Source organism: Pygocentrus nattereri, chromosome 1, assembly GCF_015220715.1.
Source record: "Pygocentrus nattereri isolate fPygNat1 chromosome 1, fPygNat1.pri, whole genome shotgun sequence".
Classification (NCBI taxonomy): Eukaryota; Metazoa; Chordata; class Actinopteri; order Characiformes; family Serrasalmidae; genus Pygocentrus; species Pygocentrus nattereri.
Window position 1 is genome coordinate 27,165,744 of NC_051211.1, and position 12,476 is coordinate 27,178,219.

General features: G+C 39.6%; 1 protein-coding gene across 1 annotated transcript; it reads right to left on the reverse strand.

Moving 5' to 3' along the window:
* Positions 1-2,486: 2,486 nt before the first annotated feature.
* Positions 2,487-9,624, reverse strand: krr1 (KRR1 small subunit processome component homolog). Its single transcript, XM_017710625.2, has 10 exons — positions 9,483-9,624; positions 8,450-8,622; positions 6,905-7,039; positions 6,339-6,464; positions 5,837-5,920; positions 5,681-5,737; positions 5,245-5,415; positions 4,669-4,746; positions 3,420-3,516; positions 2,487-2,970 (listed from the first exon to the last, which is right to left on the reverse strand). The coding sequence occupies exons 1-10, from the start codon at positions 9,562-9,564 to the stop codon at positions 2,834-2,836; spliced, it is 1,140 nt and encodes a 379-aa protein (XP_017566114.1). The 5' UTR covers positions 9,565-9,624; the 3' UTR covers positions 2,487-2,833.
* Between the last annotated feature and the right edge of the window lie 2,852 nt (positions 9,625-12,476).

Genomic DNA, 12,476 nt, shown 5'->3' on the forward strand with positions numbered 1-12,476 from the left:
TCTAAACTTTCCCAGCCTGGCAGTACCAGGCCAAGGCCATCATTTTGACACTTACTTTAGTAGTTTGTCTCAAGTCCCGTTTTTTTGCCGGTTCTTATCAGCTCACTTCGCTCTTCAAGGGTAAGCTTGCCTTCGTTTTTTCCTATGTAAGCAAGTTTCCTGGCCTCTCCAAGCTCCAGGTGCATTACTGTGTCCAAAACTCCCTTACACAAACAATCAAGGCCTGTTCCTGGGTGAGAGGATTCATGAACTTCATTTATATGACTATAACTTTATTCCAATCATTTTAAAGTTACCATTTTCAGGAAACTCTTATTAAAACTCCACAGTTTCATCCGATTTATAGTGGGTTGCATAGTGAGTTTTTCACGTGTCACTACCATTAGAGTGTAAAATCTAAAGAACCTGATCCAGACTGGTGAGAAACGTGACACGATAAGTCGGTGAAATCCATGTGTATATTTTGTTGACAAATAGCAACGTACAAGTTTTTCTGTCTAAAAGGTCAGTGCAGACTGCTATGCTGTAGAATAAGTAGGCAGCGGTGTTTGTGGGCTACACTATACTTTTATATTACTACATACAAGTCACTGTACTTCAGAAGAACATCTGGGGTGTCTCTGTTCTTTTGATCAAAATGAAAGTGATGGTTTGCAAGTTCTTCAAATCGATGTATATAAAGTAAAAGTAGATTACCTCACACGCTCCCGTGAGGGGGTTCATCTTGTGGCAGGGGTGCGGAATTCGGCCCAACACCAGCAGTACAAACAAGTAAGTGGGCTATGAGACACAGTACAAGCCGAACTGGAATTTCTGCTGGAATGCTGTTAATTTCTAGACTGAAGTTGCCTTGGTGGGCTAGAATCTGGTCGAGGGGGCGAAGAAAAACACAAGCTTCATCAGCAAATACTGCTGCTTGTGAAAGAGATAGCTTAACACATTTTCGGGCAAACTTTAAACTCTTCTAAAAGAATCGATCACTTCAACTGTCAAAACTGTGCATTTTACTAGCAACACACCATTTATCAAACACAACGGTTATTTTCCAGCTCCACGAAGATCTGATTGGCAGTTTTCACATGGCTTCAAAATTTTTGCTGGTGTGCTTCAAGCACCAGTTCATATGCTTCAACCTCAGCATAATCAAAGTTGACGAAGCAACGTAAACCTCCTGGGGTTTACCCACCAGTTTGCCCTGGAAAAGTACAGCCCAGACCTCTTTCGGCCGCTGGAGAGGGCTGTGAAGTATGGATCAGCTTCAGTGGCACAGTCACGGGATGCCACCTGCAAAAGGCAATTTAGTTTGTGGCAGATTCTGCATTTCGAAGCTCCTCCCCAGTCTATTTAAATAAGCACCATTTTACACGTTTATATTAATAATAAAGTATATACAGCGTGATTCAAAAAGATTCGTGCGATTTCAAAATGATTTCACTTGTAAATCTTCACAGAACAACGCAGTAAACTGTAAATGGTTTAAATGAGCATAAAGTTTTGTATGTTATTATGTGCAATGCTCAACATGACCTCAATATGACCTCCTCCAGCTGTACTGCCAACTCACTGCCATTTCGGAGACCACCCTGATAATCCGTTAATAATCCGACTAATAGCTCAATCGGAATAGAATAGGTCCGTGTAAACACCTCAATCGGAATAGACTAATCCCACTGAGGCCAATCGGAATACAATGACTGTGTTTACATGCAAAGATTTTTGCCAATCAGATTGAAAACAACCGGATTACCGACTCAGACTGAGGTGTTTATTCTCACTCTGCTCACCAGTCTGATGAAAACCTTCGTTTGCGTGCCCACTACAAGTAATCCGATGCAGAATGCCGCGCATGCGCGGAGCACCGCTGAGAGTGACCGTTACCATGACAGCGAACATCACGCGAGGCCCAGTCGGCGCGAGATGAGTTTCCAGTTGGCGCGCTCGTGTTTTTAATGGCTTTAAACTGATGTCAGGCTCCGAGAAACGTCCTTCACATGCACTTATAAAGGAAGACATCGTGCTCTGAGAAACAGAAGCTGGCCGTCCGTCCCACCGCCGTCTTTTAAAGCTCAGACTATGAACCTCGTCTCCTCTGCAGACCAGTTTCTGCTCCGCCATGTTGACCGGTATAAACCTTTCGCTGTGACGCGCATGCGCAGAGCGTTCTTACACCTTCCGATTGGGAATGTAATCGGATTCAGGCGTTTACACGGCTATTATTCTTCTATTTAACGGATTATTTATTATTATTATAAGGCATTTGCAGAAATGTTGCAAATTTCCACAGATACACCACAAAATCATGTGGAAAGACTTCCTAGAAAAGTGGAGGCTGTTGTAGCTGCAATGGACGTCAACTCTGCCATGATTTTGGAATGGGATGTCAAGCTTCCATGATGGGCAAGTGTCCACATAGTTTTGACCACGTACTTTAAAGGAAGCTTATCTGTTCTGACAGAAGGACAAGTAAAAACACTCCAGAAATGCTGTGGTTGTGAATTAGACTTGTATTAGGAAATTAAACAGGTTAACAAATTCTATAATACATCAATGAAAAAACAAAATCCTCCACTTCAGCTTCAGGTTCATCTTTAATACTAATAAAAAAACTGACCTCCTGCCAAAATGTGATGGCATGTTTTCATGTATATATAAACATTTTATGGAAAATAGAACAGGTCACTAAAACCACACACACACAAACACACACACACACTCTCTCTCTCTCTCTCTCTCTCTGCTGGGTTCATCAGAAAATACACATCTCCACAAGATATTTCTCCAGCTTCTTTGCAGAGAAAATTCCAATGTCTGTCAATCCTGCAGCCAAAAAAAATTAGCTTCTACTCTTCTTCTTCTTCCCGTCTGCAGGGGGCGCTGCAGGCTTTGGTGGAGGAGCTCCGAGCTTCTTATTTTTAGCCTTCTTTACTTTCTCTTTAATGGCTTGGATGTCCAGTTTATCCTCCGTAGAAGCTGCATGAAATATAAATATATTAATGATAATTCTTCATATCCAGGATCCATATTCTAAATTCTAATGTTTCTTTTCAGTCATACCTGATTTTTACATTGCAATTCACCAACCTGTCTTTATCTCACAAAACTAAACAGGCTGTTTTTGTTACTAAGCCTTTAAGACTGCTACAGTCACATGTAAAAGTTTGGGCACTCCTAATAAAATTTCAGTTTGTTAATGTTCTAACTGAACGTTTTATCGAATTTGTTAAACAGTAAGTATAAAAAGTTGTGTACTAAAATGTGTTAAAATAAGTTAAGCCAAACTAGGAAATGAATCAAACCAAAACTTTTACATACAACTGTGTAGGTAAGTGAGCTCTGTTCTGGCTGGCTGCTCTGTATTGTGCCTAATTCAAAAAGCAGCCTGGGCTCAAAAACTTCTTAGAACATTTTTTTGAATTTACCTTTTTTGGTTTTCTTCTCAGCAGGTTTCTCTTTAGGGGGAATAAAAGCTTTCTTCCTCTCTTCTTGTTTCCTGCTCAGAGCTTCAGCCTGCTTCACCTTCAAAAAACAACAGAATTTTCATAGGGACTGAAGTGGGAACATTTTAAATGACCAAAAATGTATACCAGAAAATAATAATCTTCTTTAAAATAATTAAAATAATTTTAATATTAAAATTTTAAATAATAATCAGTTCAAGGTAAAGCTATGGTGCAGCTGTATAGCTTACAATTATACAAATGTATATATTTTTTGTGATCTATAACACATGGACTATATTCATGTGAATTATTTGGCTAATGACCGATTGATTGGCTTAAATTTGGCCTGTAAATGCGAAGAACTAACAATAAAATGTTTGGCAACATTATGATAAACTGAAGTTTCATTCTCCAAAGTTTAATTAGAACCACAGAAAAAAAATATGTCACTTTATTTAAGCCCACATCTTTGAGTTACAGCAGGTTATAATAGTTTTAATAATCAAGTAGGTTTGAAGTAATTGTTAAATATTTTTAATGAATAGAAACTGATACGGCTTAGCATATTCCAACAGCAACCATGTTGAGCTTTAGTGATGTGAGCTGTTGCTTCGACCCCTGCATAATTTTTTCCCTTTGTTTAGTAGTTAAATGTAATGGTGGTTGTCCCTCCATGGAAAGCTATGTCAGACTGTATATGTTCTATGTGACTACTTTGTCCTTCATTTTAATAAAATACTCCCAGACTTTGTTCTTTTCTTTTGCTGTTTGCTCAGATAGGTACGAATGTAAGTGAATTACTATCCTCTTTCGGTTAAGTCTTTAACTCACTGTAGGTTATATGTCACCTTGAAAATGTAAATGAAAGATCAACAATGAATATATATTCAAATATTACATTTAAAAAACTGTCAACATTACTTAATAATTGATTCAGACCTACTAAAAATACTAATGCATATTAATAACTCAGATCTTTGGTACAGAAACACAGATGTTAGTATAATGAATATTTTTATATAAATGTAGATATTTATATAGATATATATTTATATAAATATTAAACAATTTCTATGAATAAATATTACATACATATAATATTTATATAAAAATACTTTCGCAAAATATCAGTCTCAAAAATGACTTTTAGATCCACATGACAGAACTACTGATGGAGGAGTGTATACATTCCTGTACAATAGTCAGGGGTGTCTTAACCATCTCCCACCTTGATTTCCTTCATTTTTCTCCTTCTTTTCTCGCTCTCTCGCAGAAAGAATTCTCCACTGGCCAGCTCACGGTCAACCTGAACCATGAAACCAACACCAGAAACCATGATTAATTACAATAACAAACAAATACAGAAATAAACAAAGTAGGAGCAAAAGGATTAGGTCTGGACTGAACAGAACAATAAGGATCATATAACAATAAGTGCAATGTCTTCCACATAATGCTATGAACTATGAACTTGCGCATTCAGGCTTCAGAATGAAATAAATAACTGATCCTGAAAGATATAAACAAATGTGTCTGGTTAGATCGGCTATGTCACCCACAAGTGAAAGAAACACTCCCTTTTCTCTGACGTAGCAATGATTCTGCACTGGGTGTGATATCAATATTCAAGTAACCAAATAAACCAATCAAATTTAACACCTATTTATAGAAGTCATATCGCCCTCTACAGGTCCTGTAGTGTATTACAATTGGTAAAAATGGCTGTGTGGATCATATGAACATCATTGACTGCTGTCATACATTGTATCTACAATAATCAAGATGGTGTCTATGTTGAACTGACCTGGCTCTCAGGCTGCGGTGGAGGGAATGGTGTGTATTCCTTCTTAACTTTCTTCTTTTTGGGCTTTTGTCGTTTGGATAGGCTTTTGTGTCTAAAGTTAGGCAGGAATCTGTCCCAGCTCTGAGTGCGTAGGTCAGGATTGTTAGCCAACTCTCGCTTAATCATCAGCGTCTATGAGAAGAACACGCACAGTTTGGTGAAAAATGTAATTTACACAATTCACACATTACTCCAAATGTAACTTATACTGTTTCTGACGCTGTCAGAAGCCACATAACCAAGTCTATTTTAAACACTTAACAACTTGACACAGTTCAAAATGAGTGTGTGATGATTGACAGGCAGACAACAGTCCAGTGCTAAAACTTAAGAGGAGGGGTTGCTATAATACTGCACAGGCAACACTGTCCCACATACACACACACAGCTTATGTACCTTGATGTTGTAGATGGGATGAATGTTCTTCATGGTATCCAGCACCACTTTCCTGACCTACAGAGAAACAGACAGAGAGAGAGGGAGGGGGAGAGAGAGTGTGATGGATATGTATGCATACAGTGTGTGTGAACAAGAATGCGTGTGTGTGTATACCTCCTTCAGGCCACTATAAGGTCCCAGTGCTGATACAGTGTTTCCCTGAACCAGCACATAGCAATTAGTGAGCAGCTCCAGAGCCTACAGATAAGAACATAACCAAGAAATGAAAAATACAAACGATAAACATCATTACAGCAAGGCAGCTGTCTCACAGTATAATAATCCTCATCATTAAGAGCGGGTGACATGGCCTTCAAATAATATCACAATATTTTCAGACATTTCTGTAAAAAGAGATTTTATTTTTATATTGTTGCAATAGACCCCTAATGTTCAATATTACACAGCACTGGATTCCATTTACCTTCACTGTAAATCCATTAGGTCCACTATTAACCACAGCATTGATATAAAGCCCTTAGGTCCAATACTACACAGCAGCGATGTTTGCTCACATTCCGCAAAGAGCCCTCACTTCCAATTTTGCACAGCTCTACAAACCTTTAGTGTAGGGCCCTTAGGTCCAATATAATAGACACTACTGATTTCTGCTCACCTTTAGTGTAGATCCCTTAGGTCCAATCAGTCTTTGTCTGCGTTTCACAAAGCGTTCTCTGTTCCGCACCAGCGTACCAATCTTTATTATATCACATGCCATATCATCCTGCAGAATCCTAACAGCCTGAAATATACAGTCCCTTTAGTAATAAACATATTCAATTTAAAGTTCTGTATAGTAATACAAAAGAATATGGAGGATTTTCTTCAAAGAAATTCATTCAATAATCCCAAAAAACACAAACTGCAAGCTCTATTGGACACCGTTCTTTCAGAGAGAATCAGTGGTTTATAACACTGTGAGCTTTTGCACGTTTGATATTTAAGCTGATTGCCCTCAACATTGACTCCAAAATCTACCATTTATTACAGTTACCATTGTTATTGTCTTTGTGTCTTGAACAATGACACAAAATGCAATATTAAATATTAGATAATAAAATCTTAAATTATATTAATTGCATAATTGTAAATAATAAAAATGTAAGATATTGTAATAACTAAAAAACAAACAAGAGGATTTTTTTTTATTTTAATGGCACAGCTGACACCCCTCGTCCTTACCTGTTCAAATGGAACACTTCTTGCCAGCAGTTTGATGAGGTCTCTGGCTCTGATGATAGCATAAGGGTCAAAGGTCTTCTTTGTGGTGCTCACAGTGATGCTGCCTTCAATCAGATCCAGAGTAGCATTGATAAACTACAGGGCATGAACAGAAATAGAGTCATATACTAATGTGGTTTCTGACACTGTATGAAATATTGTTACTTATGAACATGGACTGAAATACATACAATATTCAGTGCTTCAAAATACAGTATCTCACAAAAGTAAGTACACCCCTCACATTTTTGCAAATATTTTATATGTTCATGGGACAACACTACAGAAATGAAACTTGGATATAACGAAGTAGCCAGGGTGCAGCTTGTATAGCAGTATAGATTTACTGTACTCTAAAAATAACTCAACACACAGTCATTAATGTCTAAACAGCTGGCAACACAAGCGAGTACAACTCACAGTGAACATGTTCAAATTGTACCCAATTGCATCGTTGTCCCTCCCTGGTGTCATGTGACTTATTAGAGTTACACAGTTACATGGCAAAGAACTCACTGAGGATGTGAGAAATAGAATTGTTGCTTTTCACAAAGACGGCCTAGGCTATAAGAAGACTGCTAACACCATGAAACTGAGCTATAGCACCGTGGCCAAGGTCCTTCAGCGGTTTTCCAGGACAGGTTCCACTCAGAACAGGCCTCACCAGGGTCAACCAAAGAAGTTGAGTCCACATGTTCAGTATCATATCCAGAGATTGGCTTCAAAAAATAGATGCATGAGTGCTGCCAGCATTGCTGCAGAGGTTGAAGAAGTGGAAGATCAGCCTGTCAGTGCTCAGACCATATGCTGCACAATGCATCAATTTGGTCTGAGTGGCTGTCGTCCTTGAAGGAAGCTTCTTCTAAAGCTGATGCACAAGAAAGCCTGCAAACAGTTTGCTGAAGACAAGCAGTTCAAGAACATGGATTACTGGAACCATGTCCTGTGGTCTGACAATATCAAGATAAACTTGTTTAGCTCAGATGGTGTCCAGCATGTGTGGTGGTGCCCTGGTGAAGAATACCAAGATAACTTGGACATGACTGTGAGGTGTACTCACTTGTGTTTCCAGGACAGTAAATCTATACTGCTATACAAGCTGTACACTGACTACTTTAAGTTATATGCAAGTTTCATTTCTATAGTGTCATCCCATGAAAAGATTTCTGCAAATATTTTATTATATATGAGGGGTGTCCTCACTTCTGTGAGATACTGTAGCTTCTACTGCTATTATATCTGTGCTCATGTACTTCAGTCCATGCTGATAGGTAACAGTACGTCATACAGAGTCAGAAACTACATAATCAAGCATATTTGAAATTACTTAACAACTTGGTTTGAGGCATGTGTGTGATGCAGTTAGAATTCCAGTACTTGATGGATTATAAGCTTCCGTTACTTGTCAACAACATCAGCCTCATAGCTCCAGTGCTCAAACTAAAGAGGCAAACTCCAGAAACCAAACATGTCAACTAAATTTGTCCTGTGGTGATTTAAACTCACTATTTCCCCGAGAGCTTTCTGCACCAGCGGCCAGCATTCCTTCAGGTAGGCTTCGCGATATTTGGGGAACAGGGTGGCAAAACTGCTCTCCTCCAGCAGCCCCCGGGGGTTATCCTCCTTCATAAACTGGGGCTCCTTCCAACCATCTGGAACCGTCAGCAGCTCAGACTCATCTATAAAAGAAAAAAAAATGTATACACTAATGTTTAAAGGCAACCACCAACACTGGTTAAAACAGCAGAAGAAAACACAATAACTTTATTTATTTATTCATCATCAGGTAAAAACAGTATATCTATGCTTTTGTGCTTTTTCTTCCTTTTTAAACATTTATTAAAAAGATATTTTAATTTTTTTTCGTACACTGATTTACTTAAACATTCACTATAAAGCACTTAGAGTTGCATTATTAAATATGAAATGTTATATGCTACATAAGGCAACAACAATATAATGATTATTATTACCACTCTTATTACTATTATTATTATCCACAAGCAGCTAATAATAATAATAACAGTGCTATAACGTTGCAAAAGATACAGGCTCTTAAAAAGAAAGGTGCCACAGAGTTCTTATTCAGTTTACTGTAGAGTTAAGAGCTTTTAACCATTTAAGTGCTTTTAAATTGATAATTGTTGTTATTATAATTATTATTGTAAAAAGTAAACCTAATTTAGATGAGATGAGGTACAGAAAGAGGTTGAAGTTGGCTTCTTGTTCTTATTTCCGTTCCACCTTAAATGGTCCACCAATAACTGCTGCACCATTTAAGGTGGAACGGAAAATTCCAACAAGAAGTTGGTGCAGAGAATTCAAAGTAAAGGCATCAACACAGCGTATGGCTTCATCTTTCACCCTCTTTGCGGCTTCAGATGGAACAGAAATGGTAGTTCAGGTGAAATTAAGTCTAGTTTTGATTAAGTTTGGAGTGTCTCTCTCAGAACCGCTCGGTTTCCGCAGCTCGAAGGCAAAGCCCCCCTCTCTATCAGCCAGTACGACTCTAACGTATAAACGTGCTTCGTTCCTTTACCTGTCTTCTGTTTCTCTTTGCTCTGTTTGTTGTTTTTCTCTTTCTCTTTTTCTCTCACGCTTTTCTCTCCGAGCGCCGCCATTGTCGCAGTTCTTCTTCTTTGTGTTTCAGACGCACCGTGGCTCGGTAGCGACCTCGTATGACAGCGGCTGAAAGTGCACAAGGCTTCCTGGGCAGAGCACTGCAGTCGTGCGTCATTGTGTAGTTCGCGTTATGCCCTTGTTAGGAACTCCGGGTCGAGCTGCATTTCTTTAGGGCCAGAATAAACTTTTACATGAAAATGTTCAGAACCTGATTGGATTTGTCCTGTGTGCATTTGTTTTTGTGCAGAATATCACTGGTTCCTCCAAACTCGCAGTTGTTAAAGAGCCTTGATACTAATATTGCTACAAGCAAGTTAAAGCTAATGTGCATCAATTTGACATCACAACACTAAGGCAGTTCTTATCAAAATGTTCTAATGTTACCATAGTGCATATTTACAACTACACCAGTAGATAACTAGGTAGGACATTGTGATAGGCTATAACTCCTGATCAAAAATACTACCCGGGTTAAAACTACGAGGCTGAATTTAGTTTTCCCTTTCCACCTTAACTGGGCCAGCTATTGAGATTAGCAGTCACAAACATTAGCAAACGGGACAAAACGATAGCGACTTGTTGGTTCTGTGAAATAACAAAAAGTGGTCTAACGGTGTAAGCGTTGGTCTTATCGTCGAAAGATGGCAAGCTCGATCCCTGGTGATGCTTGAGTATGTCTAATTAATAGGTGGAAGTGGATACACCTAAATTGGGGAGAAAACTAGAACAAATATCAGAAAAGAGGTAAAACGCTGTCACAGATGCACTTTAAGAGGAGCCTGGCCACTTCCTCTCATTATATGAAAAGCATGTTAGCTTTGTAATGGTCCTTAATAATGAACCTAAACAGTTAAAAGTTAAAGCACATTTTAATTATTAAATTTAATTGTCCAAGATGTAGAAAGATGTAGTTCTGTCAAAAGCCAACTTTTATAATAATAATAATAAGTCCAACTAATGTTCTGTCATCCGCAAACCCTGGCTGGTATTACTGCTACTAAGAGCTGACTGACTGGTATTACTGCTACTTGGAACTGAACGGTTGGCATTACTGCTTCTGAGAGCTGAATAGCTGGTATTACTGCTACTGAGAGCTGACTGGCTGGTATTACTGCTACTAAGAGCTGACTGGCTGGTATTACTGCTGCTAAGAGCTGACTGGCTGGTATTACTGCTACTAAGAGCTGACTGGCTGGTATTACTGCTACTGAGAGCTGACTAGCTGGTATTACTGCTACTGCTACTAAGAGCTGACTGGCTGGTATTACTGCTACTAAGAGCTGACTGGCTGGTATTACTGCTACTAAGAGCTGACTGGCTGGTATTACTGCTACTAAGAGCTGACTGGCTGGTATTACTGCTACTGAGAGCTGACTAGCTGTTATTACTGCTACTGCTACTAAGAGATGACTGGCTGGTATTACTGCTACTAAATGCTGACTGGCTGGTATTACTGCTTCTGAGAGCTGACTGGCTGGTATTACTGCTTCTGAGAGCTGACTGGCTGGTATTACTGCTACTAAATGCTGACTGGCTGGTATTACTGCTACTAAGAGCTGACTGGCTGGTATTACTGCTTCTAAGAGCTGACTGGCTGGTATTACTGCTGCTAAGAGCTGACTGGCTGGTATTACTGCTATTAAGAGCTGACTGCCTGGAATTACTGCTACTGAGAGCTGACTGGCTGGTATTACTGCTTCTGAGAGCTGACTGGCTGGTATTACTGCTACTAAATGCTGACTGGCTGGTATTACTGCTACTAAGAGCTGACTGGCTGGTATTACTGCTTCTAAGAGCTGACTGGCTGGTATTACTGCTGCTAAGAGCTGACTGGCTGGTATTACTGCTATTAAGAGCTGACTGGCTGGAATTACTGCTACTGAGAGCTGACTGGCTGGTATTACTGCTAATGAGAGCTGACTGGCTGGTTTTACTGCTACTGAGAGCTGATTGGTTGGTGAGCTGATCAGCTCTTTAGCTAAGTGAAGCATTTCGGGCTCATTGATTGTTATGAAATCCTATAAGTGAAAAAACGCTCAGAAATATAACAGGAGTGTTAAAATGTTTTATGCTGCTCTGTATTAAGGAAATGTATTCTGAAAAATGTTTAAGCACTTCCAACTTTCTTCAGATCTTCATGGAATGGGTTTCCATGGCCGAGCAGCTGCATCCAAGTCTTGCATCACCAAGTGCAATACAAAGTGTTGAATGAAGTGGTGTAAAGCATCGCTACTGGACTCTAAAGCCATGGAGACGTGTTCTCTTGAGTGACAAATCATGCTTCTCCGTCTGGCAATCCAATGAATGACTCTGGATTTGGTGGTTGCCAGGAGAACTGTACTTGTCTGACTGCATTGTGCCAAGTGTAAAGTTTGGTGGAGGGGGATTATGGTGTGGGGTTGTTTTTCAGGAGTTGGGCTCGGCCCCTTAGTTCCAGTGAAAGGAACTCTTAATGCTTCAGCACCAAGAGATTTTGGACAATTTCATGCTCCCAACTTTGTGGGAACAGTTTGGGGACGGCCCCTTCCTGTTCTAACATGACTGCGCACCAGTGCACAAAGCAAAGTCCGTAAACATATGGATGAGCGAGTTTGGTGTGGAAGAACCTGACTGGCCTGCACAGAGTCCTGACCTCAACCTGATAGAACACCTTTGGGATTGATAGTGCGGAGACTGTGAGCCAGGCCTTCTCGCCCAAAATCAGTGTCCAACCTCACAAATGCGCTTCTGGAAGAACGGTCAAAAATTCCCATAAACACACTCCTAACCCTTGTGGAAAGCCTTCCCAGAAGAGCTCAAGCTGTTACAGCTGCAAAGGGTGGGCCGACATTATATTAAATCTTATGGATTAAGCATTGGAGCTCATTCAATTTCATATGCATGTGAAGGCAGATGAGCAAATACTTTTGGA

Bases quoted from the DNA above. Each gene is read 5' to 3' on its own strand.
- krr1 (XM_017710625.2), bottom strand. From the start codon at position 9,564: ATGGCGGCGCTCGGAGAGAAAAGCGTGAGAGAAAAAGAGAAAGAGAAA. The intron at 8,623-9,482 runs GTAAAGGAACGA...TTTCTTTTATAG, and splicing joins CAAAGAGAAACAGAAGACAG to ATGAGTCTGAGCTGCTGACG. The intron at 5,416-5,680 runs GTACATAAGCTG...TTCTTCTCATAG, and splicing joins ATCCCATCTACAACATCAAG to ACGCTGATGATTAAGCGAGA.